Source organism: Prionailurus viverrinus, chromosome B4 (assembly GCF_022837055.1).
Source record: "Prionailurus viverrinus isolate Anna chromosome B4, UM_Priviv_1.0, whole genome shotgun sequence".
Lineage (NCBI taxonomy): Eukaryota > Metazoa > Chordata > Mammalia > Carnivora > Felidae > Prionailurus > Prionailurus viverrinus.
The window spans coordinates 130142499-130169212 of record NC_062567.1 but is presented as its reverse complement, the minus strand read 5'-3'; the positions used below and the strand labels follow the sequence as shown (position 1 = coordinate 130169212).

Genomic DNA, 26714 nt, shown 5'->3' with positions numbered 1-26714 from the left:
AATGATTCACTTCTGCTGAACAGTAATGAACAAATAAAAGCATGTGCCAGGTCAGGGGAGAGAGGGAATGGGCAATCCAAAGCCACACTCATGGCGAACAAAAACATTGCGACACGCTGCGATCCGCTGGTGGGTTTTGTCTTCACTTTATTACTATGTCACCAGAAGTCACCACCTTCACTTGGTTCACCACAAATGGACAGATGTCATAAAGGAGGGTGCCACGGGGCCACTGGATTCACTCTTGAGACTTAACCAGGTGGTGGGGGAGTCCAGAGTGGGGGCCCAGGAGGGGGACCGCCATTCACTGCACACACGCACACACACAGAGATATATTTGTGGAGCCTTATATTATACATCTTATATATAGAAAATATATATATTTATACTATACACAGGCAGTTATGCTGCGGGAAGGCCGGGACACCCAGACGAGGGCTGTGGGCACCAGGGGAGGGGGAGTGTCACATCGAGGGGCAGCGCTCGGAGGCGACTGGACCAGCCCATCCTCCTACAGACTCTTTGGAAGGGTGGTCCCTCTTCCTGCTCCTTAGACAATCAAAGGGGTCTGGGGTCAAGGTTGGGGGGCCCTCAAGGGGTAACAAGTGGGGGCTCTTGGTTACATGGGGGAAGCCTGGGACCCCCAAGAGTCTTTGAAGATCAAAACTCACCAGGGAAGGTTGGAGTAGGGAGCGGATGCCAGTCCCTGGGGAGTTAGACCAATGGTTACACCCCCAGGTACCAGAAGCCACCCCCAGGCAGACGGGCTTTGACTGCGCAGGATGAGTGTTAACTCGGAGGCAAGAGACCCGGATCCCAAACCTCTGCCTGTGTGACTTTGCACAAGTCACTGTCTTCCCGGCTGACTCTACCAACTCTAAGGGTATTTGCAGCTCTAAACTTACGTGGAACCCAGCTTTCCTGAGCCCTCTCTTGTGCTTGGTGGGAGCAGGAAGCCCAAACTCGGCAAGGTCAGGCTGGGGCAGGGGGTGCGGGGGGGGAGGGGAAGTCTTCTCCAAAAATTAAAAAAAAAAAAAATAAATAAAAGTCTTGGAAGCAAGAGAGAGGCCGAGGGAGGCAAGAGTACACCACTGGCTTGTGAATACACCTTGGGGGCCCTGGGGGGGCTGTCCTCGGCCAGGGGAAGAAACGGGACGTCGCTACCAACCTCCCAAAAGGGGAGTCAGGAGCCTTGGGTCTCAGCCAAACCCCACCCTCCGCCCTCTCTCCCTCCACCACTGGCTGGTCCCTGTCAAGAGCCAGCCTGATGGTGGGATCACATCTGGGCCGTACTCCAGGTCTGCACCCCAGGTCAAGGGAGGAATGCAAAGTGAGAGGATTCGGTGCCCCTCACTCCTGGCAGGCGTCCTGTAAACCTTCCTAGTCTGGGGTGGCAGGGAGAGTCTATGAGGAACACCCAGGGGTTGGATGAAGCTTAAGTGGTTCCTAGCATCACGAGGAGCTAGTCGGTGCCCAGGGAGAACGGATGGACAGCGCCCTGGGGTCCCCCTGTGTCCATCGGCAGGGGAGGTGCTTGGTGGGGAGTGGGCGAAGGGAAGGGCCTCTCACAGCCTCCCGCACCGGCACAGGACTTCACTTTGCCACAAGCACACCCACGACCACCCGCACCCTTACCTGCTTCGTAAACCTGGTCTGGTAACAGGTTCCACCGCTCGGCCTGGCAGATACCGCAGCCTCATCCCGTCCCCACTCGGGCCACCGGGAGCGGGGGTACCATGGACAGAGTCCTCCGCCAGATGTGGAAAACCAGAGTCAGCAACCCTGAGCTGCTGCTCAGCTGCCTGGGGTTCTCTGCTGTCACTGCTGCCCCCCGGGGAGGGCTTGGACAGGATGGGGTTCAGATGCATGCTCCGCCGCTAACTCATTCACACTCTGAGCCTCTGTTTCCTCTGCGGTTAAGCGAGGACAGCGGTGCCACTTCTCTACCTGGGAAATTCCCTCTCCCTCCCTCTGCGGTGCTGCTCCTGCCCCTCCTCGGGGAGCCTCACCCCTTCACAAGCTCTCATATAGCACACTGCCCTCTGGGGGACCCTGGGTAGCGGCGGGTTTGGGGCCCATCTCTGGACCACTGGCTTGCATGCCTTCTGAATCCCTGGTGTAACAGCGGAGTCTGCGGGAGTGTCACCTGCCTCTGAGGATTCTGGTGGGGGAACGGGGTGCTGGTGGCGGGGACATCCAGCACGGTGCCGAGCCACAATTCCCTTGCCCTGCTCCCCGAGGCACTGGCCAGTGGACGCTGGGCCCCATGTCCCCCCACACCTCCATCCTGTAAGGCCTCCCCGCCCCTCAAGGCTCAGTGAAGAGCCCACCTGTGCAAGAGTCTCTCTCTGCTCCCAACCCTCCTTGTGCCTTTGGAGTCGCCTGCTTACCATCTCCACTACAGCCCGGGTCTCCTCCCCCCTCAGCCTGCCATGCACCAAGGGGCTTTCAGCATTCATCTCGGGAGCCGTTTGTCCCATGGCAGCAGCTCAATGGCTGGCTTTGCTGGGCCCAGAGTCCCTGCTGTCTCTACTCTGACTCCCACATTGTCCTCTCATCAGGCCTTTTGCAAGGCCAGTGGAAGGACCCTCTGGGTCCTTGGCAGTTGCAGCCCCTGAGCTCCCCTGGCTAACCCTGGCCGAGGGAAAGATGACACAGTGTTCCAGATCAGTTCCGTTTCCTGGGAGGTCACGAGGGCAGGGAATCGGGGCACCTGCTGAGTGGCTGGGACCAAGAACCCCGGGCAGTAAGTCCGGCTCTGCCACTTACTCGCTGTGACCTTGGGCCTCCTCGCCCACCCGGCCCTGGGCAGGGACAGCGGTCAGTCCTTTGGGAGGCCACCGGAGCTCCCGGTGGGGCACGCACGGCACGGAGCAGTACACGGGTGAAACGGGCGAGTGAGGCAAGCCCCCCGGGCCCTCCCACCCTGACAGGAGACCAGGGCAGGGGTTGGTGGGGATGTGGGGAGAGGGGCCTAGAGACAGGGCTGTCCCACTTCGGGAGCAGCCAGCCGGGCAGAACAGGCCCCCGGCTTGCAGCAGAATCAGGGTATCTCACGGGCTGAGGTCCCCAAAGCCTCCCAGAGTGTGACGATAGCACTGAGAGGTGGAGCCCCAGGCTGGGGGATGGGGAAGGCAGGGAGGACAGGGGACAGCAGGTGCTCCGCAGTCAGGTGGCCTGGGCTTGGAGCCAACTCTCACTGGCTGCCGAGTGACCCTGGGCAAGTGACCTTGACTTTTCCAGGCCTCAGTTTCCTCAGCCACGAAATGGAGACAGCCCCAACACCCACAGTAGGGCTGCCGTCACTCCGGCAGGTGACAACTCCAGTGTCCTGCCGGCATTCACACCCACCCCGGGGCCAAACCTTCCCGGCATCATCCGGGTCTATCTCTCGCACCGCTCCCACCTCTGGTACCCACGGGGCCTCCTCCGTCCCTCGTCTGCCTCCTTTCCGGGACCGTTTCTCTTTCACCACCGGTGCCAAGCACACACCTGACACACAGCAGGCACTCAATGAACACTCGACGACACAACGGATGAACGCGAACACCCCCAGCCCCCGCCGGACAGACTTGCACACGTGTAGATGCACCCCCAACACCTTACTGCCCCATCCCACCCCGAGCTGCCCTGGACGTCGGTGGATCGAGGCGCTGGGCAGGGCAGCCTGGGAGGGCGCGGGGGGGTCTGGGCGTGGGCGGTGGGCGGTGGGGGGGCGGGGAGGGCAGGGGCGGCTGGGACCGGGACAGGGACAGGCGAGGGGCAGGCGGTCACTGCAGCTCAGTAGCCCTGCGACTGGTAGCCCTGGGGCTCGGCGTCAAAGGCGTTGGCCGGTTGCTGGTAGGTACCACCCATGCCGGTGGGGTCTGGCCCGGTGCTGGGCTCCACGTAGGGGGCGTAAGGCATGCTGGAGTCCTGGCTGGGGTCCATGTAGTCCTGGGAGAAGAGGGCCGAGTCGGCGCCAATCTGATACCGCTGGAAGGCCAGCATGGCCTGGCCCGCCTGGGGACGGGGGCCGGCGGGGACGAGGACAGGCGGGAGGGGATGGTTAGAGGAGAGACAGACAAGAACGCTGGGTTAGTGGCAGTTAGTTCACAGGACACAGGCAACAGAGGGCTAAATATCCTCGAAGCCCCACTGACTGAGGGGCAGAAGTCTGTCCTTTTAGCCAGCCCTCAAGAGACCCAGAACCACACTGTCCATCCAGCCAGAAAGACCTTCAGAAGGTCTTTGGGTCACTATGGGTCACCAAAAACTTTCCACTGTGGAGTGTTAAGGTGGCCCCAAGGCCACAACATCCTCCTCAAACTGTGTTCTCGGGGGTGTTACGTGGAGAGAGGAAAAAGTTTCTTGGTGTGCTGGAAAACCACCTAAAAGCCACCGCACCTCTCTTGCGTCGAGGTGAAACCATGTAACGAAGTTCTGGCCAGCACACCAGCTGTCCCACCCATTGACCTGACGCCCGGAGGTCAGATGTGGGGCTAGAGCTCTCGCAGCCACGCAGGACCACGAGGTCCATGAGCTAATTGTAGGGACGGAAGGGGCCTGGGTCACTGGAGACTTCTGGAGCCACGAGGCCAGTCCCGGACTGTCTTCTCAGACTTGGACTTCATTTAAACCACTGCTATTTACAAGTTCATTTGCTGCTGAACCTAATTTTAACTAAAACATTTGGTCAAACAAGTTTGGGAAGCTGAGTTCAACAGAGTAGAAGAAGTTTCAGGACCACAGGACTTGTTAGGGCCTTGACTAACGTCTACTGGGATCCCCGAGGGGAAAACTTTGGCAAGCGACCTTTGCCAACCTTACCTGACCAATGAAGCCCTCTTCTCACGGGACCTAGTTGGGAAAGACTTGTCTATAGCATACGCACAAAGGTGGGAAATTCTTTTTCAGTAAAAGCTATTACGTTGTTATTAAGGACAATGACATTGACCACCCTCAGCTAGGGAATGAATTTAAAACATAATTTTTAGGTTTACATTGAAAGCCTTCCCCAAAGATCTTTCTAGCAGGTAACCTTCCTGTGATGGAAAGATGCTAATGCTCTACATACCCATTTCTGGGCTGGGAGGACTGAGGCTTAGTGAAGGGAGACCTCACGGCAGAGTCAGTGTCAGAACCCAGACCTGAACCCAGAGGTCCTGCTCCTTCCCAGGCCAGGGCCCTCCCCATCTCCTTCCCATGGATCAGCCCCCTCACAAGGGAATAAACCAACCAGGAACCTGAAAGGGCCATCTGGTGAGAGGCGGCGAGGGGGGGGGGGGGGGAGTGTGCTTGGCATTTTATTCTAGAAAGTTCCAGAAGCCCAATGACTAGCCACTGACTTTTGATTTGTGTCATTGGTAAAGGCTCTGAGGGGCAGCCCTTCCTGAATACTGACTGTTTAAAGCAGTGCAGGAGCCTGAGAAAGGCAGACCAGGCCCGAAGGAGTTGAGCTGAGGGAATCAGGCCTCCCTAATTCAAGAGGCCAGTTCAAGAGGCCACAACGCAAGAGTATGGGGGTGGGGGGTGGTGCATGGGACCCTGCTGGACTCAGGTGCAAAGGGGAGGCTGGGAGTTCTGCTCAGAGCCCAGGGACCTGGTGGCCCACCTGGCCCTGCTTCTTCAGAGCAGGTATACTCTCTGCAGCATCTCCACCACGCAGCAAGCCGTGTGCACTTGTATGCCTCTAGTGTTGGGAAGCTCACTCTCTTTGTGCTTTGCTCTGGGGGCCTGTTGGCTCTGATACCCCCCCAACTCCTGGAGAGTGGAGAGATTGGTGGTTCCTGCCCAGGCAGCTAAAGGCCCCCAAACTATAGAACTGGAGGTCAAAGTCTTTTGGAAGAACGAGGGCTCACCACACGAGAATCGCCCCCAAAGTAGAGATTATGGAGGTGTCTCTGACTCCTTGGAGAGAATGGATGAAGGAACGAATGAACGGGAAGAGCCTACATTTATTGAGCATCTCTGTGCCAAGCCCCGTGCCAGCCTTTGTTTCATCCACACAACAGCCCTGAGAGGTTGGTCCACTGGGTAGTGAACTGAGGCTCAGAGAGGTGCGGGGGTTTGCCCAGGGTCACACAGCATGTGAGAGCAGGGCCGGCCCAGGAGTCCTCTGATGTCCTCGGCCAGGCCTCCGTTTGCACCCAGCCTCCATGGGAACTGTAAGGTCAGCCTTCGTGCTGCAGCAGGGAACAGGCTCTCGCACCGTGTCCACAGATCAGTATACCAGTATAGAGAGCCAACGCCAACCCTCTGATAGCCCGTGGCCGTCTGTCTGGGGGAGATTTCAATTTGTTTGTCTTCCCCTCCCCAGCCTGTGGGCTCCTGGGGCCAGGGACCCCGTCTGATCCATCACTAGGCACAAAACAGCTGCTCAATAAATGTTTACTGAATGAATGGACATTTGGAAAAAGAAAGGAGGCAATGAATGCGTAAGTGGCGAGTCTTAACTGGCCCCTCAAGCCAGCCACCCACTGCCCTGCGTGCCCTGGCATCCTGGCCATTTCCGGCAGTAGGCTGCCCCCATAACCTTGCCACTGGGCATGATACAGGGCGCTCCCCGCCTCGGGAAACCGGCAGGCCTATGGCTGTGCCGAGGCGGGAAACAGTGTGCTGTATTCCTCCTGGAAGGTAAGGTCCTTGAATCTCCGCACGGCCAGGGCTGCGGTCAGGCTCTGCCGGGAGAGAGCAGGGGTGAGGACGGTGGGGAAGAGCTGGGAAAGGCAGAAGTGCCAGCAGGGAAGCTGGCCTCAGTGGGCACCTGTCCGTCAGGCTTTCGGATCTGCCCCCGGAAGTCCTGACGCCCCATCACTCCTCCTCCTCTGTGAACTCCACCCCCATCTCAGGGCTCACTGGTCCAAACATCTCCCTGTAGCACCCGGTAGGCTGTGTGGTTCCCATACATGGGGCATCTTCTGTGGTCTGAGATACCCTGGGATCACTTGGTTCTTCCTGCCCAACCCTGAGGACACGGAGGGCAGGTGTGACCACTGCTGGCGTGCCGGGGCCTGAACCACAGGTGTTCTCCTCCAAACCCTGGCTCCCAATATTGTATTGGGACAGGGGCCCCAAGAGAAAATGGATATTCAGGGGCCCTCAAAAAGAGCAGGAAGTCACTCCAGGACAAGCCCAGAAGGGCAGAGGGACAAGGAGGCCTGGCTGCAGCAGGCTTCGCAGAAAGGGCTAGGGCTGCTTGTATTTAGCCCCAGGGTCTCCTTGCAGAAGGCTGGGCCCAGGGCTGCTCTAGGGCCTGGAGGGGAAGGGGGCTGCACACAGGGCAAAGGAGAACCCTTGAGATGGGGGCCTGGAGCCCATGTGACCCTGATATCGCAGGAGGGAGGTGAGGAGAGAAGAAATACACCGAGGGGACCTGACCCCAGTGGGAAAGAGGGCCCAGCCCTGCTGTCATGCCCGTGGGTGCTGGAGGTGTAGGTCCAGAGCCTGCCAATGGGTGCCGTTTGTGGGCCCAGAGACACGCTTCCTTTGACCCGCACGGTATTTTTTTTTTTAACTTGAATAAATTGCTAACACGTAACGATCAGGTTTCACACAGAAATTCAGATTTCTGGCTTCTCTGGAAAAATGGAAAGACTGGCCTGTGTGGGTCCCTATCCCTGCCTTGGAACAGGGATCAAGGGTGTCCCTTTGGGGGCATGCACCTGCCGCCCGGCCCACTCACGCTTTCTCACGTGCTGCCTACCACATGGACATCTGAGTTTGTGATACCCCGCCCCCCCCCCCCCCCAAATCCCAACTCCTGATTTTCAGAGATGGGAAGATAATGGGCCGGAAAACTAGAGGCAGCCCCAGGAAGTGGCCCAGGTCTCCCGACACCTAGGCCCGGGCTCCTAACCAGCCTCAGAACTGCAAAGCCTTATCTTTCTGTCCAGGCCTCCACTTGGGTCTGCAAAAGGTTAGGGTAAACGCCCACAACCCAACTACCAGAGTGCTTGGGAGGGGCGTTTGTGACCACTGGAAGGCTGCTCTGTGCCAAAGCGAGGGTCAAGCACCACTGTGCGACCTCGCTGGCAATGGCAACAGCCTCCTTCCCGGGAAGCAGCCCGTGTGACTGCTGAGGAGAGAAGCAGGGGCACGTACGGGCTCCAGGAAGCAGGATGCAGGCCCCGGCTAGGCTGAAAGGCCGCCCGCCCGCTCGGGAGCCTGGCTGGGGCGGGCGACTGTGGGCTGGGTGGGCCGTGTACTCACCCACGTGAAGATGGAGAAGAAGGAGAAGGTGATGGCGGCCCGAGCCGCATCTGTCCCTTCATTCATCGGGTTGTCCTTGGGCTTGGACACCTGCCACTGGTTGGCCAGGAAGCAGAAGCCCACGAACCAGAGGAAGGCCCAGAAGGCTGGGGTGTCCACGAGGGCCAGGCACAGGGGCCGCGCACAGGAGAGGGCGAGGGGGGAGGAAATGGAGAAAACGAGCAACACGGAGGGGTTTGGGAGCACGTCTCCCCCACCCCACCCCCAGCCCCATAGGGAGAGGCGGGAGGCAGGGGGCACAGAGAGGGGAGCACAGGGAAGGTGAGGCGAGAACAGGGAGGTCAGTCAGACACAGAGCAGGAGAGAGACCACAGAGAGGAGCCGGGCCACGCAGATGGCAAGGCCAGGAGCAGAGGCAGGGAGAGCCAGGGGCAGTGAGGGGAGGGGAGGGGAGGGGAGGAGGGAGAGACAGAGAGAAAAGTCAGTTGGCCTAGGTGCGCATTTCTGTTGCCTTAGCCAAACACAGATTTCCCAGCTGAATCCCCGCCCCGGGACGTAGTCTGCCCCTGCAGCAGTCTGGGAGGAGCACTGATCCGACCCCCTGGCCAACGACAGCCTCCCAGAAAGTCGGGCAGAGAGAGGATGAGGACGAGGCTGGGCAAGGGGGGCGGCTTAGCTGGGCAGGTCTGAGCGTTGCCTTCTCTTGTGCTCGCAGCCTCACGAGGCCCAGCCTCACGAGGCCCGAGCCAGGTGAGCGAGGGCCCTCTTGAGCACCGAGGCCTGGGGAGCTTAGCAGTGGGAGCCTTGTGGCAACGAGGTCTTCTGTGGGTCCCCAGGGTCTACCCAGAGAGGACCAGAGCGGCTCAGACAAAGCGTGTGTGTGCCAAAGGGCTGGGGTAGCTAGAGACCAACATCTCCCACAGGCACTGCTGGGGAACCCTGGGGCGCCGTGGAACACCGCTTGAGAACCACTGATTTCATTCTATCCTTCAAGTCTACGGGACTGGTCTCACTGCTTCCAGTCAGCCAGGCTCACCCTGAGGATCCCAGGGCCAGTAATGGGGGGAGGTCTCAGCCAGAGAGCCAAGGCCACAGGCAAAGCTTCACGGCCTCTCAACCCAAGCACCCAGTGAGCAGACTTCAGAACTCGTGGGGTCAGAGGTCGGGTCAGCTCTGCCAAAGGCTGTTTCTGGAGGACGAGGGCAGCAGGTCACGTCAGGTCCCGGCCCTCCCCGGGCCCAGACTGTGTGCCAGGCGGTCGGTCCTGCCTTACGAGGCTCTCACGGGGGGTGGCACAGGGGAGGCTTCAGAGAGAAGGGAAGCTGTGTCCCCTCCCCGCCACGGAGCTGTGGGCTGTTCCGGGGCCTCAGGCCCGGCCCTGGTCCCACCACTCCCTGTTGCCAGCCACGTGACCCCAAGTCTGTCCCCTCACCCACCCGCACCTCAGCTTCCTCATCTGGAAAATGGGCGATGGGGGACGGCTGCCTCCTAGGTGCGCGTGAGGATTAACGGGCCCACGGCCGGGACGGCCCCCTGCCGGCTCTGTTGTGCTGGGGGGGGGGGTGCCCACTGGGCGGGGGGCTCACCTGAGACACCGATGTCGGACAGGACGGCTTTCTTGCGGTCCTTCACGCTGCTGATCTGTGGGAAGTACACATCCAGGGCCAGGTACAGCAGGCAGGTGAGGAAGGCGAGCACGCCCACGGCCACGCCATAGCTGCAGGCGTTGGGGTTGCGGTTGTAGATGCAGAACTTCTCGCCCTCCGAGTTGTTGTTGAGGTAGCCCTCGTTCACGATGGAGCCGAACACCACGATGGAGAACACCTGTGGGGGGAGGGGGCCAGGCATGAGATCCAGGCCGGCCCCCGCCCAGCACCAGGCCCGGAGAAGGGGAGGCTACCCGCCTCGGCCCGCGGCCTACCCCTGCCCCGGGGAGCCCTCTTCACCCCCGACAGCCACAAGGCTCGTGCGAAACAGGCATTTCAGAGGGGAGGCCCAGAGAGGGAGGGCAACTTGCTTCGGGTCACACAGCGCAGGAGGGGACAATCCCTTCCTTCCTCCGCCTCAGGCAGGAATGACCCTCTGGCCAGAGATTTGGCCCTACCAACCCACCGTCCAGCTCCTGGGAGGTCTTCCTGGGCCCTGACACCAAGATTCCTCTACAATTGGACCTGGCCTCCCAGAATGAGTGGGAGGTGAACCTGCCAAGCCCCCACCCCCAGCCCCCCTAGGCTGACTCCTCTAGACGCTGGCCCATGCCCACCCCCACCGGCAACCCCTTTGCCAGGTTTATTTCACTCGGATAGACGGCCAGCCGAGATGGCCCCCCACCACCCCACCTCCTGGCGTTCACGCCCCTGTGCAACCTCCTTCCCCCTGCGTGGCGGCTGGGCCTTGTGATTCACTCCCAACGGAATAGTGCAGAGAGCGACGGATAACATCTCTGCGAGGAGGTTGCAAGGACCCTCGCTTGCCGCCTCTTACTTGCTGGCTCCGAAGGAAGAGGCTGCCTTGGTTTGAGCTGCCCTCTGGAGGGGCCCATGTGGCTTTTTATGGTTTGCCAGCCATAAACAAACACACAAATTAAAAACAAACAAACAAACGACACTGCTGCAGCTGAATGAACCTTAAAAGAGGTGCAAAAAGAGGTGAGGGAAGCCAAACACAAAAGTCAATCCCCAGGACAAAAGCCCTAACAGACAAAACAGAGACAAGAAGCAGGTGAGAGGTGCCCCGGGGCTGGGGGAGGGGAGGACGGAGAGCGATTACTTAAGAAGCACGGAGTGTTCTTACGGATGATGAACGTTTTGAAACCAGACAGAGGTGACAGTTGCGCAACATCAATGCCACGGAAATGCGCGCTTGAAAATGGTTAATCGCACGGCGTGCGAATTTTTCTACAATTAAAGACAAGACTGTGGGGCTGTGTCCTCGTTCAGCCGTGGGCACAGCGGTGGCCATGGTGGCCCGTGAGCCACGCGTTTGCCTGTCCAAATCCGAGAATGTGCACACAGCCACGGTCCAGACCCGGGCCGGCGTGCTGGCTCTCAGCCCGGCCCCGTCACAGGTTCCACAACTTCACGGTCACCCCAGGAGGTGCACAGGGCAACTCGTGCTGCTCCCAATTAGCAGCGCGGGAAAACTGAGGCACAGAAAGTGCAGGTGGCACCGTTGTCAACACTCCGGGCTGAACGGGGACCCGGGCGTCCTGATCCTCAGCCCTGTGCTGTCTCTCACCTGACTAGGCTGATGCTCAGCCTCAGGGGGTGGGCCCGGACGGAGGTGTAGTCTTTCCAGACACCCGGGGGGCCAGTAGTGTGAGTGAGTGCCAAGTTTGGCGCTCCGGAGCCCAGGAGGGGAGAGGCAGGAAGTCCTGACTTCACAGCGATTGTCTAAGGAACTCCGGGGCTACTGACAGAGTCTTGACAAGCAAGGCGGCCACAGGAGATGAAGGCAGGCTCTCTCATGGCCAGCTGCTTGAGTGGCGCACGGCACAACTCCGGGACTGCCATTCACAGAGCCCCCTGGGACCTGTGCACCAAGACAAGTCCCAGGTTCCTACCAAGGAACTGCCAGGTCGGGAATCGGAGGCCCAGCCCCAGATGTCACCCAATGTCCCCAATCCAGCAGAATGGACAAGCTACTCGATTAGAGGGGGCACTCCAGACCCTAAGGGGTCATACAGGGTTGCTGAAGTCAAATCCCAGGCCTGCTTCTTATGCTGTGTGGCCTCAGGCAAATGACTTAAGCTCTCTGAGCCTCCGATTGGAACTCTGCAAAAAGTAACCTTCCCTCCAGGGCTCCTGACAGAATGACACGCAGGCACCCTGAGCAGAGCAGGTGCACAGCAGGGGCTGAGCCTCTTCCAGAGGCCCGAGGAAAAGTGGGACGAGCACCAGGAAGGCCCTCCTGAGCAGCACTTCCTGGCAGACATGCTCCGCCAGGGGTGGGAACAAGGGTAGACCCTCTTCCAAAAGCAGGCCAGGAGGAGGTGGGAGGGGAAGCGGGCGGGCGGAAGTTGGGGCTTTGGGGACAGCAGAGGAGGAACCATTAAGATGGGGCCCTCTTGGGGGACAGAAGCGGGGAGTCCCTGAAGAGGCCAGGAGGCACGTGCTGGAGACAGTGTGTCCCCAGGAGGGTGAGGAACAAGATCAAAACAGCCTCCAAGGAACCTGCGCGGCCCCGGAGCAGTGCAGAGAGAGGAGCTCAGTGCCCGCTCCGGTCCTCCTGTCCATCGCACGGCTCTGGCACACAGGGCGCTCCGCGGTCAGGCATTCCTCGAGGTCGAAGTCACCTTGGGCGAGTGGCTTCTCGGAGCCGCGGTCCCCTCATCCGTAAAGCCCTGCCACCGCAGCACCCCGAACCACCGGCGTGTCGTGAGGAACGGACGAGGCCATGCACGTGAGGGCCTGCAGGCGACGCGGAGCCGGCACCCAGAAAACGCCGGAGTGATGCTAAACAAGCAGAAGAGATAACGAAGCAACGGCAGGCGGTGGCCATGCCGGGAGGGGGGCAGCGGCGGTCAGGGAAGGGAGCCGAGGCAGTGGTTTTTGAGCCGAGCTGAGAAGCCAGCCCTGCCAAGATGGGGGGAAGCGTGTTGCAGGCAGAACAGAAAGGGCAAAGGCGGGAGGTGGGAGAAAAGCCTGGGAGGGCTGGAGGTGCACGAGACGGGGCGGGAGGGAGAGTGGGCGAGACGGGGGGGGGGGGGGGGGGGGGACAAGGCCAGGTGGGTGGGACACCGTGAGGAGGGTGTGACCACAGGGGGGTGACCGGATCTGTGGCTCACCGTCCCCGCCCTGCAGCACGAAGCTCCCTGAAACGGTTCCCCCACGGCCTTCCAGACACAATCCGAGCTTCCGAGGGCTGGTGGTCCAGTCCCTTGCTGTACGGCTCGCCCACCCCTCCTGGGCCTCACCTCCCTCCGCTGCCTGCTGATCACTGCTTCCCCACCTTCCCACGCCCCGGCCCATTGCACGGTTTCTTCTCTGAACGTGGTTCCTACGAGCACATGTCGCGACCGGTGGCGGCGGGGCAAGCTGCCACGAGGCAGGCAGGGCCTGACCCCCAAAGCCGTGAAGGGCAGGGTGAGCTCAGGAGCCACTTCGGGCTTAATCCCACTTGATCTGACTTAGGTCTGGAAAGGGCCACCCTGGGCGCCGCGGAGAGAAGAGCGTAAGGCCAAGGTGAAAGCAGGGAGACCCGCTGGGGGGCTAAGCAGCGCCCGGGGGGAGGGAGGAGGGGCTGGGCTGGCGTGGGCAGTGGTGGCAGTGGGACGGGGTGGCTGCTGAATGCGGAAGGTAAAGCCACCGGGATCTGCTGACACGTCTGCCGTGGGGATGAGAAGGAAGAGCAAAGGGCGGGGCGCGGGGGGCTGGGTTCCGCGACCCCCGGGAACAGGTGTGCCCGCCACGTTCCCCGCAGGCTGCACAGCCGGGCCAGGGCAGGGACGCTCACCTGGACCGGGCCTGAGACTCTACAGATGGAGAAGCGTTGCCAAGGAGACACAACTAGTCCCTCGGGGTCCCCGAACTCCCTCCGGGACCCTGTAAGCCCGGGGTTCGCGACTCCACTTAGCTGCCGTCTCTCCACCCACATGGGACCGAGCCCCCCAGGAGCAGGGATGGGCCTCGGAGCTCACATCCCGCGGTGGGAGGAAGGGGGGCTCCCTCAGGACCTACTGGGGGACTGAAACACCTGCTCCTAACTGCACGCGGGCCACGTCCTTGTTTTCATCTTCCAGCCGTGTGCGGGCACCGGCCAGGGGGCCGCAGCTGGCTTGGGGGGTGGGGGATACAGACTCAAACCCAAGTCCCTCCGAGCCCAAAGCCAGGGCTCTGTGTCAGGCAGGCGGTAAGGCCGGATCTGCAGCAGGGAGCGCCCGGGGCCGAGAACCGGAAATTAAACCAGAATGAAATTCTACGCCGCTGCGGCCAAACTCTACCTAACAGGCGGACCTGCTGGAGGGACTGGAGACGGGTCTGTGGTGGCAGAACCAGCGGCCTGGAAACAGGACAGGGTGGCCTCAGGGGAGGCTCCACAGAGGCCGCTGGTCACTGGAAGGCACAGGAAAAACAATCCCTTTTCCTCGAACTAAAGAAAATGCTATAGAAAGCCGGGGGGGGGGGGGGGGGGGGCGGGGAGGCACCAATGTAAATGGACCAAGGCTGTTTTTTCACCATCTTTATAATCCAATCCTGGGTCTTTTTAAAAATGGATTAAAAAAAAAAAAAAAGGATTCCAGATGGCAGCTGGAGCAGAGCTATGTCAAACTCAGAAAAACACATCGGAAGGTGTCTCAGAATCTCAGGATCTTGGGGTACTGGATTCAGAGACACAGAAGCGGAGACCCCGGAAGTGTCAGACCCCGCCCCCACTCTGCTCAGCCATCCCAGACGTCAGGGTTGGCACAGATGTAGGCTGTGTCATAATTGTGCACCTGCTGTTCCGCCCTCCCAGAATGCCCTTCCCCACTCTTCCATCTTTCAAACAGGATCAAACTCCTTCTCAGTCACTCCCCCTCCTTCCCAGTCACTCCCCCACCCTGACCCTGCACACACTCATTTATGGGTCTGTCACTCCCAAGAGACCTGAGCTAACCCACAGCCTCTGCAGGGACCCTGCATCGATTGGGAGCGCCTGACGGAAAACATCTCAGTTAATCCTCACCAAAATCTCTAAGGAAAAAATAAAGGTAAAAACATCCCCACAAATCAGGCTCACTTAGCCCATTTCACAGAGAGGGAAGCTGAGGCCCAGAGAGGCCTGGCCTCTGGCTGGCCCATAACAGGCTGGCCCATAGCGGGTAAGCAGGGCGCCGGGCTCTAGCCCAGACCTGCCTGCCTCCAGCCCCACTCCAGGATGTAAGTCAAATCCCTACCTTCGGCTGCCTCCCCAGGAGTGAATTCCAGGTCCCAAACCCTAGAATGAGCGTGAGTCCCAGGAGGGACACCTGCCGCCCCGAGCTGTGTCACCACCCCACTGTGCAGGAGGGGCCGGGCCCACATCCGCACACAGAGCTGGCAGGCCGTGCCCAGGCCACTGGCGGGCAACAGGCTGCCCCGGGCTCCCGGGAGAGCTGGGCCAAACCAGCGTGAGGGGCAGAGGTCGCTGCTATTTGCCGGGAACTCCCCAGAGGCTGGCTTTGAACACCTTTAGGCACGTACTGGGTTTCCACCCAGACAAGCTGCAGAGAGCGGAGCCCCGGAGCCCTGCCAGCTAAGAAGGGCACCGCCTGTCTCACCCTCCGTGTTCCCGAGCCCCGCACCGCACCGCAGGCTGCCAGCTGACCCGCTCACCAGCCTCCACTCCACGGTCTCCGCTCCTGCCCACCTCCAGGCTGCAATGTCACCTGCCCCAGGAAGGCCTCCTCTCCGGCCTCCTCATCTCCTCCAGTGGCAGCCAGTGGGTGCTCACCCACCCCAACTCTTACGAGTCTCTCCCGAGGTTGAGCCCCTAGGTGGGCTCTGAGGTCCCCCTACTTGGGCGGCTGGTCTCACGTCCAACCCCTCCAGCCCCCAGTGACCTCCAGCGCCCCTCATCCGTCTGCATCCGGGAGCTCCAACCCCGAACCGGGCTCATCCTCAAATGCCATCCAATGCGGCGCTAGCCCTACTGTTTCATCCTGCACCAAGTAACCCCAATGACCCCGTGTCCCCCATGCTGGCCCAGGCCACTACCACCGCTTGCCAGGAGAGGACAGCAGTTTCCCTCCTGGTCTCTATGCGTCCACTCCCACCCCTGCACCATCCCCTTTACAGCAGCTGGAGAGGTCCCTTTAAATTCTGTTTTCTAATGTTTTTATTCATCTTCAAGAGGGAGAGAGAGAGAGAGCAGGGGAGGGGCAGACAGAGAGGGAGACACAGAATCCGAAGCAGGCTCCAGGCTCTGAGCTGTCGGCACAGAACCCGATGTGGGGCTCGAACCCATGAACCGCGAGATCATGACCTGAGCCGAAGTTGGATGCTTAACCGGCTGAGCCACCCAGGCGCCCCTGGGAAGATCCCTTTAAACGTGTCATTCCCATGCTCCGTCCTACCCACCTCCATCCCCAGGATGGATACCTCGCCCAGCTGCAACCCCTGGGCTCCTGCCTTCCTCTCAGACTCCTTTCTCCCACTCTTCTCTAGCTCCCTCCCAAGCTCATTCCTGCCTCAGGGCCTTTGCACTTGGCTTTTCCCTCTGCCTGGAATACCCAGAGTTCCCCAGACCTTCCAGGCTGGCTCCTGCTGGCTCCTTCTCAACATCCATATCTCAGAGAAAACACCACTCAGAGGAGCCCTCCAGGCCTGACTCCCAGATCTACAATATTCTACGATATTCTACAATACGTTCTAATGTATTTCTTTGATAACGTCTTTATACGCTAACGTCCCTAGTTATTAGTTCATTTTTGGGTGAACATCTGCCCGCTGGACCCACAGGGAGGGTTAGGAAAGGCTTTAAGGGGAACGAACAGCAAGCCTGAGATGGGCAGAGGTGCAGGTGGCATGGGAATCAGAATCCCTGGCTTGGGCCTCTGCTTGCACACTTCTGACCACGGGGAGCTCACTCCCTAAAAGGGGGGGGCTGCTGAGTCCTCTCCCTCACCTCCAGCTGAACCTGCCTTCCTGTCAGTGTCCCTACCAGAGTCCTCAATCCCGCCGCCTCCTGGGCCCCAGGGAAAGGCTGTGTGAGGAAAGAAGGAGCTGTGCTTTTGAGGGATGAGTCAGGCTGCCAAGGCCCCCCCACCCCTCATATGACCTCCCACAGGGTCATATGAGGAAAATGGCAAAAGCCAACGCAGGGGCACATGATGGGCACTAGGCAGCCACTCTGCTTCCTGAAGGGCCTCGTGCAGAGCCGCAGGGCTGAGGCGGGGTCAGGGGAGGGGAGGCTCCCAGGGCCCCTTCTCTGCTCGCCTGCCCGGGCACCCTGTTCCGACGCCTTGGATGTAACCTGCAGGGGATTAGGCCGTAATCTTCCTGCAAGCTGTCCCTCGGGTTCTCAGCAGTGGGGGTGGGGAGGGGGCTCTGCTGGGCAGGGGCCCGAGCAAGCAGACCCCTGTCCCCAAGGTACTGAGACTCAGCCGGGTGATCTGAATGCTCCCCCTTCTCGCCACACTGTCCCCACCTTCACCCTCCTGTGGCCGTGTGACCACAGGGGGCAGGGACCCTTGTTAGAAAGGGGGAAGCCCAGACCCAGAAACAAGCTGCTTGACTGGCCCAGGGCTGCAGCTTGGCGGCCGAAGGAGCCAGAGGCCTCACCCCACAATCTTCTACAGCCCAGGTCCCTCCCCACTGGGCCCTGCCACCTCTGAACTCTCTGAGGGAGGGAGGGGGAACAGAGTCACCCCTGGAAAAGGGCTATGAACACCAACCGAGCACTGCCTGGGCCCTTCCCGGGCGGGACCTCATTTATCCCCAATGGCCCTATTGGCTGGCAGGCAGGCAGGCAGGCAGGCACTGCTCTCTCGTTTTGCAGCTGGGGAAACTGAGGCTCTGTGCAGTCTCTCAGCCGGTCACAAGGGCAGGGATAACCACCCGGGTCTGTGTGCTCTTCCTCAGCTCAATGCCCGCCCCTGCCCTGCCAGCTCCTACATGACTGACACTGTTGTTCACTGTCTCTCTCCCTCTGTGGAAGCCTGAGGTCTTCGGAGAGAGGATCTGGTCCCAGGCCCTGCCTCGCTTTCTAGAGAAGAAGGCACAAAGGGGGAATCGCCTTCTGCACTGACAGTTCTCACGGCCGTTCACATAGAGCACAAAAGAAGCCAGGAGGAGACAGCAAGCTTGGGGGGGGGGGGGGGGTGGGAAATCCTGGAAGGCTTCAAGGAGGAGGTGATTTCTGCGTTGGGCCTTGAAGGTTCGGTGGGAGACCCCGAATAGGGGTGGGGGGTGGGAAGAGGAAGGCAGAGCAGTGCCTCCCACCTCATTCACCCACATGTGGAGCCCTCACAAGACGCCACACGCTGCCTGGCCCTGGGGGATACAACAGCGATGTAACGGACGCAGTGTCTGCACCCCCAGAGCTGACACCCGAGGGGGTGGCGTCCTCTTCGCTGCTCTGCTGTACCTCTCGGCCTTTACCACGATGTCCCTTCTGCCTGGAGCTCCTTCCCCCGTCTCCGCCTGGCTGGCGCCGTCTCTCTCGTAACTAACCGTACTGCTACTTTTCCGTCCCTGACCTAGGTGAGCGTCTCCTCACGCTGGTCGCGCACTCACCTCTGCATTTTTACTGGTGTCACCACCACGTTTCTCTCCGCTAGACTGTGAGCCCTCAGCAAACAGCGGGCACGCAGCACACGCTCGGGGTGGGTGTTAACTAGAAGACGACAGAGTGTCTGTGTCCTGCGGCCGTCGGGTCCAAGGGGAGGACGGAGAAATCGCTCACGGCCGGCCAGGTTCGGCTGAGAGAGCCGTTTAATGACAAGCAACCGTGGATTTGGCAATGAGAGGGTCACAGATGGTGAGGGGTGGGGGAGAAAGCCTGAGTGGGGTGCATGCGAGAAACCGAGGGAGAAACCTCGGTGAGAGATGGAAACAAGGCACGTTCGGAAGCTGGTGGGCAAGAGCCAGGTGGAGAGGGCGACACTGAGGATGGGGGAGAGGGAGAGGCCAGTGGGCGTGCAGAGCTAGTGGGCAGGGAGCCCGGCCCGGGCCACAGAATCGGAGAGCCCAGGGGAGGCACGGGCATGAGGAGGCTGAGGGTGGGTGCCCGGCGCAGGAGGCTGTGGGTAAGGCCACGGGGGGAGCCCCGCCGGAGGGGCGCCAGAGAGGATGGGGTGAGGGCGCTACACAGCCTGAGGGTCAATGGCTCCGAGGTCCCAGGCCCAGGGAAGCTGGGACTGACAGGTGAGAGGAGGACAGACAGGAGAGGGGAAGAGGTGGCCACCTGAGAGCACGCAGCTGCTGGAAAGACGGCCAGGCCTAGGGTGCACCTGGCGAGAGGGGCCGAGGCGCGCGAGGAGAAGACCGTGGCAGGCGGCGAGGCCAGGGCGTGAGCAGGAGCACGGAAGCGGGCACTGCGACACCAGGAACGAAGGCGGCGGTGGCGCTAGAGAGAGCGGGTGTTAAGACGCAAGCATCTCAGGCACCTTCAAGGAGTAGGGGAGTGACCCGGGGCTGGCCTAAGATGAAGAGATCCAGGGCCGGCATGAGAGTCAAAGCTGGGTGACGATGGTCTGGAAGCGGCCTTAGGAGCCAGGAGCACCTCCAGGCTCGGCAGAGGGAGGGTGTGAGGGAAGGAAGAGCCCCCCGAAGAGGGCCGCCAGGGAAGCGGGGTCGTGGGGGGAGGCCAGGTTACAACGTAATGTACGATTAGGGATGTTCAGAGCGGGGTCAGGGACTCGGGGACACAGGTCATGTCCTCCCGCCCCCTGGACCGTGAGTTGAGAGCCCCAGCTCATTGGGGTTCCCGGATGACTGCGCTCTAAACAGTCTGGGCCTGGCAGCCTAGGGCTGTCCCAGCCAAACACCCACCCCTTCCCCACAGTCCCCTTCATCCCCTGCAGAGGGGGGCTGAGCATAGTCCCATCCCGGGAAGGGAAGCATTCTCCAGAAACACAGGGCCATGAGCTGCCGTGCCAGGATCCCCAGACACTCTGCTCACATACATGGACCCGGGGCCCAGGCCCCTCTGCTGTGGGCCCCCCAGAAGCATTGTGGGGGTGTGGTTCTTGATATCACTTCTTTAAAGACGGACCAGTCCAACAGTCCCCAACCTGGAGTCCACTAGGAGCAAGCGTGGGGTTCCTTGAGGGTGGAAAGGTTGGGAACCAGCCCAAAATGACTATCCATTTCCCATGTGACAGATGGGGAAACTGAGGCCCAGAGCACATGGCATCTTGCTCAAGTCACACCACCAGTCAGGGTCACAGGGGGTCGCAGAACGTGGCTTCAGGCCTCGAGGCCCCAGGCACTCCCCAAAGCCCTGGCCTGCCTCTCCTCCCCCTGGACAGCTGGTTCTTCCGGTTCCGGGCGCCAAGCTTGGCTCTACCATCTGCCCTTCCTTTCCTCCCTTGTCTTCCTGGTTTTTCCTCCTCTCCTCCCCTCCTCCCCCAGCCTGAGTTCTTTCTCCCCAGGCTCAGGCCTGCCTCATAGCTCTGCAGGAACAGGTCCTGTGGGACTCTGCATGTGACCGGGAACTCCCTGAAGCAGGAAGCTGTGGGCTGTCACCCCAGCTACTCCGGTTAACATCTCTGGGCCTCAGCTTCTCACCTAAAGTACTGAAACAACACGCACCTGACCAGGATGACGAATGCCCAGGGGGAGCGGTTATGTGGCGGGCCCTTCAAACATGAGTCTTCACAAAGCTTAGAGTCTGCCCCACATGTCACAGATGAGGCTTGGAGAGGCCAGCATCTTCCAAGGTCCTGCTCTGATGACCCTGCTCCCCACACCAAACCCCCGGCTCTCCCAGGCTCCCCAAGCCCCTGCACGGCCCCGGTACACGAGGAAATGCCCAAGACACAGAGCAGAAATCTCCAGCCGGCATCTCCTGAAGACTTCACCCCTCAGTCAGCATCTCCTGAAGACCTCACTTACCAGCCAACGTCTCCCGAAGATCTTAGCCCTGAACAATGTCTCCTGAAGACCTTACCCACCAGCCAGCATCTCCTGAAGACCTCATCCACCAGCCAGCATCTCCTGAAGACCTTACCCACCAGCCAGCATCTCCTGGAGACCTCACCCACCAGCCAACATCTCCTGAAGACCTCGCCCACCAGCCAGCATCTCCTGAAGACCTCATCCACCAGCCAGAGTCTCCTGAAGACCTCACCCACCAGCCAGCATCTCCTGAAGACCTCGTCTACCAGCCAGCATCTCCTGAAGACCTCACCCACCAGCCAGCGTCTCCTGAAGACCTCACCCACCAGCCAGCGTCTCCTGAAGACCTCATCCACCAGCCAAAGTCTCCTGAAGACCTCATCCACCAGCCAAAGTCTCCTGAAGACCTCACCCACCAGCCAGCATCTCCTGAAGACCTCGTCTACCAGCCAGCGTCTCCTGAAGACCTCGTCTACCAGCCAGCGTCTCCTGAAGACCTCACCCACCAGCCAGCGTCTCCTGAAGACCTCACCCACCAGCCAGCATCTCCTGAAGACCTCATCCACCAGCCAAAGTCTCCTGAAGACCTCACCCACCAGCCAGCGTCTCCTGAAGACCTCACCCACCAGCCAGCATCTCCTGAAGACCTCATCCACCAGCCAGCGTCTCCTGAAGACCTCACCCACCAGCCAGCGTCTCCTGAAGACCTCACCCACCAGCCAGCATCTCCTGAAGACCTCATCCACCAGCCAAAGTCTCCTGAAGACCTCACCCACCAGCCAGCATCTCCTGAAGACCTCATCTACCAGCCAGCGTCTCCTGAAGACCTCACCCACCAGCCAGCGTCTCCTGAAGACCTCCTGGCTGCTGACTCCATCCTAGACCTAAGAGGTCAGCCACAGACAGATGAAGAGATAAGGAAGATTCCAAGACTGTTAGTGCTAAATGCCAAAGGAGCATGTAATCTACCTCCGTGGATGTAGCTCCCTGAGTAAATGACAGGGCAGTGCCAGGTGCTGGGAGAGGACAGGCCACGCAAGGTCACACGTTTCCTGCCAGGACACTCGTCCCCAGCACCCTCTAAGGTCACGCTTCCGTATGGCAGCCACAGGGAGCTCTTCTGTGTTTCAAACCCCTCTCTGTGGCTGCCCACAGCCCTCAGATGAAGCCCAGAGTGTACATCTGCCATCCAAGACCTTTTCTGAGCTTCCCCCTGGCGGCCACTCTGGAGCACATTCACAGAGTCTGATGTCACTCACTCGCACACCCAGGACCCCGAGAGCTCACCATCATTTATTTCTAAAGCCCACTCAGACCTCATGCTTCCAGATATTTGCACACGCTGTTCCCTCCACCTGGAATGCCCCTCCCCGCTTCTTTATCAGAACCAACTCAGAAGCCGCCTCCCCCTGGAAGCCCTCCATGCTCCCCTGGCAGAGGTAGCCACCCCACCCCTATTGGATTTTCTTCCTGTAGCATCTCAAGCTTCCCCAACAGTGCTTGTCACTGGACTGACAGCGTCTCCGATGGGGCACACAGGCTGGTACTGGGCAGGGACTTGGCATGTGTGGAACGAATGACTGAATGCCAGAGCTGACCAGAGGCTCTATCTCCACCCCAGACCCCTTTTACTCCACACACAGCTCCCTGATTTTGGTGCAGGACGAGCCCAGCTTTTACACTCAGGGTTCTCTGGGATGACTGAGGGGGTCTGGTAAAAACAAGACCCCTTCAAGCCCCCCTTGGGGCCACTTCAACCTAGACAGGGAAGCCACAGGGAGCGCACCGAATGTGGACGCTGCAGACGTCCAGGCTGTACCTCTGTCATTTGGGGCGGCGACACCTACCCTACTTACAGAATCCTGGGGTGTCACACTCAAGGCCCTTAAGAAATCAATCCTGAAAACGCCACCATTTCAGACATTTTATCATTTATATTGCTCAAACTGAACATTAAGACACCAACAGCCCTCTCCTCTACCAGCACTGATATCCCTTCCCCGCAGGCCAGTGCAACCCTCTAAAAGGGAGACCGTGAACCCCACGGAGAAGGTGGTCTTTTACAGGAAATCAGGTCGCTCCCTGCCGGAGCTCGGCTCCCCGCTCCTAGCTCCAGGGATAGGGAAAGGTGTCACAGACAGGCTGCAGTCCCGGAGCACCTCTGACCCAGCTCAACCTCCTCACTCAGATGGGGAGACCAAGGCACAGGGGTGGGCATGGCCGGCGCCCGGGGAAGCGGGCAGAGGCAGCCTTCTCCCGGCTCCCAGCCCGCACAGCCCCGTCTCCCTCCAGCGGGGTCAGAGGTGGCTCTGAGCTTACCCTCGACACTGCCCCAGCTCAGCCGTCCCCTCCTCACCCGAGGCAGGAAAGGTCCGAATCGCCTGGGCTCGCTGGTTCCCTCTCTGCCTTAACCAAAGCGGTCAATTCCTGCCGTGAGTGGTCACCTCACCAGGCCTGGGGGCCAGCGAGGGGACAAGGGGCAGAGAGGAGCTGAGGTGGTGTCAGAGGTCCTGCTCCTGCCCCCATGGCTCAGGTTCCAGGGTAGATCCAGGTTTGAAGAGGCCCTGAAGCTGATATGGTTGGGGGGGGGGGGTTCCCCTCTTTCAGAAAAAGATCTTTTACAAAAATCACAAGCCCACATGCACGTGTTGCTAGGGCCTCTCCAGGGCTGCAGAAGGGGTCTACGTGGCGGGGGAGTCGTGCTGGCTAGAGTGACCAGTCACCTAGGTTTGTGTGGGACTCAGAGGCTCCCAGACACATAACTTGCAGTGCTGAAGCTGGGAAAGTTCCAGCACACCAAGATGAACTGGTCACCCTAGCCCTGGAGCTTGGACTTCGTTCGTCTGAAGGCCAAGCCTGACGCCTCCCAGACCCCAGGATGCCAAGGGGACGCCAGGGCGAAGGACGGGTCACCAACGGCATCTTCTGCGCGCTCATTGACGAGTTAAAACACTTTCAGAGCACCACACATTTTTGAAAAAGACTGGAAGGAAGCACCAGTCCTCCCTAAGTGAGGGGATCACACGGGATTTTTTTCCACCCCACTATTTTTTTTTCTTTTATTTCTCCCCCTCCCCCACCATCGATCGTTTTTATTGTGGTAAAATACAACAAAAAATGCACCATCTCGGGGCGCCTGGGTGGCTTGGTTGGTTAAGCATTCGACTTCGGCTCGGGTCATGATCTCACGGTTTGTGAGTTCGAGCCCCACGTCCGGCTCTGTGCTGACGGCTCGCGGCCTGGAGCCTGCTTCCGATTCTGTGTCTCCCTCTCTCTCTGCCCCTCCCCCACTCACACTCTCTCTGTGTGTCTCTCAAAAACAAATAAACATTAAAAAATTATGAAAAAACGTACCACCTTAATCATTTTTAAGCGTGCGGTTCAATGCTATTAAGTACAGTACATTTATATTGCTGTACAACCATCACAAGTGATGTTTTTATTTTCCGAAAGTCAGCAGGGATTACTTTTGGGATCAGAAAAAAAGAACTACACATTTCTTAAAGGTGTCACTTAGCCTGTTATCAGCTGCCTTTGCTAGCATAAAGGTAGTGAGCAGAGCTAGGAGGCAGTTGGGGGGGGGGGGGGGTTGGGCATTAGACGGTGGCTGGCCCAGATGACCATTATCCTTTCCGAACCTGAAATCCAGGATTCTGACCTCTTCCAGCTCCAGGAGAAGCAATCAATGTGCTTTGGAGACTCAAAGATTTGGCTTCCAATCCTCTGCCGCTTACATGCTCGGTAACCTTGGGACTCCCTGAGCCTCAGTTTCCTCAAGTGATGCAGGCCGGAAGGGAACTAGCTGGGTAAGCGTGTGTCCACCCCGGCCCACGGTGGGTACCCCATCCGTTACTTTTCCATCCTCCTGCTTGGACTGTCTCGCCACACCCTGAGATAAGCCCCATTTATCCTTCAAGGCCCAATTTGATATCACCTTCTCCATGAAGCCTCTCTTGATTCCCACAGCAGGGAGACCCCTCTCCTGGCACTCACGGCCTCTACCCCGGGGCGGGGGGTGGGGGGGGGGTGGGGTGGCACCTGGCTCCCTTCCCAGTAGGACTGTGGGATCCCCGAACACTAAAGGCTGCATCTGAGTCATGTCACTTTCCCTAGGGGCCCAGCAGACTCAGTGAAGCTTTGCTAAATGAAGCCATCACAGGCAGAAGTGACCCAAGCAAGCAAACCGCCCACACCCCTCACAAAGCCAGTGGCTTGACCCTCCCAGGCCCGTGGCCCGAGGGGCTGGCAAAGGGGAGCAGGGCATACAGCTGGCCCACCTGATCAGGCAGGTGCCCCCCAGAGCTCCATCTCTGCCGAGGGCCAGTGGGGTCTCTGGGGAGTTGGAGACTGGCATACATGAATGAAGTCGGCACCACAAACCCTTACGGATGTCCCTGGGTGCCAGGCCCACTGCCAGGCCCTGTGCCGTCACTGCGGCTTCCCTGCCCTCAAAGAGCTCCCCAGCTGGTGGGTACTTGAGAAGAAAGGGGTTTACACATGGCCCCGCTTCTTGTGACACCAGGAGGAGGTTTGAACGTTTTTAGACAGGGAAGAGTTAGCTTCCTTTCTCTCTGGGAGGCCAGAGATAAACACCCCAGCTGTCCCACCCATCAGACCCTAATATTGCCCGGAAAACCCAGGAAGTGAGGGGGTTTGAGCACCCTGAGGCCACAGGTGACCTCAGACGTAGCCCCTTGGGGTGGCTGACAGTGACCCTGCCCAGCGTCCCCAAGCCCAAGACCTTCTGGTGTGGGCCCGCAGGAATTGGCCCCAGGCCTGCATAGGCCAGACCCTCTGGTGGGAGTGTCTGGGCAATGGCCAAAAAACCCTAGGGAGCCCCAGGCACCCCTCTCCTGCAGCAGGCTTCTTTCCCTGGGGTGCTGCCCAGACCACATGAACCCCTCCCTCTGTGCTCACTGTCTCTGTCCCATCCTCCTCCCCCACAACAGCAGGGACCCCAGCTGCTGGGGAATTCTGACCCCTGTCAGGCTGGAGATCCAGAACAATCCCCTCTGTTTTCCCCTAATCCCCCCCCCCCACAAGCATCCAGGTGTACTTGCGTGGGGGGGGTGGGGAGGTGCTGTCACGGATTCAGGAAATATCAGAGCCCACAGTGGCCGCTGCCACCTCTCTACAAACCGGGAAACTAAGGCATGAGAGAGGAGCTGCCTCTCCCCACGTCGGGATGTAACTCCTCGCTTCCCACTAACATTTCTTGGGTGGTTCCCAGCCCAAGGTCACGCCGCGAAGGAGAGGCAGTTCCCGAGCAAGCCACCTAGGTATCCGGCTCCCGACGCATCGCTCCACACCTTCCGGGCTAAACCACAAAACCCGGTTTCCGGCCCTGTCCTCCTGGAACGTCCACGGCAGGCGCGGCGTGCGCCCCGTGAGATGATCCACGCCCTGATCCACCTCTCCCCCCCCCCGCCCCCCCCACAAACGGCCACCTGAAACCCGGGCTTCGTCCCCACGGCCGCTGATCCGCCCGGGTGGCCGCGCGCAACCCGAGCCGCGAGCTGCACAGCGGCGGCCTGGAGGTCACGGCGATGGGGGGCCGCACGCGAATGGGGGCGCCGGGAATCAAGGGCTACGGAAGCAGGGGCGGGAGCTCCCCCTGCTCCGCCAGCGCTGGGACCCCCCCCCCCCCGCCCGGGGCCCGGGAAGGAAGGGGTGGCGGGCGCCGGCACCCCGGTCGGAAGGCTCTCCGCCGGCTGCGGCACGCGTGCCCGGGGTCCCGCGGGGTCGGGGTCCGTCCGGGCGCGCCGCCCTTGCCCGCGCCCCCACCGCACCCCACCCCCCGCACGGCCGGGCCACCCAGCCGTCCTTACCCAAGACACGACGCGCAGGATGGTGTGCGGCTGCCGGACCAGGGTGTGGGGGTCGAAGGCGCCCCCGGCTTTGCCCGCTCCGTACGCACCCCCTTCCATCGTGGCTGCACCCGCGCGGTGCCCCCCGCTCGGCGCGCGCCGCCGGCCCTGCGCGTGCGCGGCGCCCCCGCCCCC

The 26714-nt window shown here is 60.3% G+C and overlaps 1 protein-coding gene across 3 annotated transcripts; it reads right to left on the bottom strand.

The window, feature by feature from the left end:
• Nucleotides 1-122: 122 nt before the first annotated feature.
• Nucleotides 123-26714, bottom strand: SYNGR1 (synaptogyrin 1). Of its 3 annotated transcripts, none has more exons than XM_047865502.1 (4): nucleotides 26541-26714; nucleotides 9778-10015; nucleotides 8192-8337; nucleotides 123-3937 (listed from the first exon to the last, which is right to left on the bottom strand). In XM_047865502.1, the coding sequence occupies exons 1-4, from the start codon at nucleotides 26637-26639 to the stop codon at nucleotides 3782-3784; spliced, it is 639 nt and encodes a 212-aa protein (XP_047721458.1). In that variant the 5' UTR covers nucleotides 26640-26714; the 3' UTR covers nucleotides 123-3781. The 3 variants fall into 3 exon arrangements, with proteins under 3 accessions (XP_047721458.1, XP_047721457.1, XP_047721460.1); XM_047865501.1 differs by having other exon boundaries at nucleotides 123-4003; nucleotides 26541-26711; XM_047865504.1 differs by lacking the exon at nucleotides 123-3937 and adding an exon at nucleotides 6357-6660 and having other exon boundaries at nucleotides 26541-26708.

Excerpts from the sequence above, each read along its gene's own strand:
- SYNGR1 (XM_047865501.1), bottom strand. The coding sequence starts at position 26,639 with ATGGAAGGGGGTGCGTACGGAGCGGGCAAAGCCGGGGGCGCCTTCGAC. Across the intron at positions 10,016-26,540 it reads TCCTGCGCGTCGTGTCTTGG|GTGTTCTCCATCGTGGTGTT; the intron begins GTAAGGACGGCT and ends CTCCCCCCACAG. Across the intron at positions 8,338-9,777 it reads GTCCGACATCGGTGTCTCAG|CCTTCTGGGCCTTCCTCTGG; the intron begins GTGAGCCCCCCG and ends TGGACACCCCAG.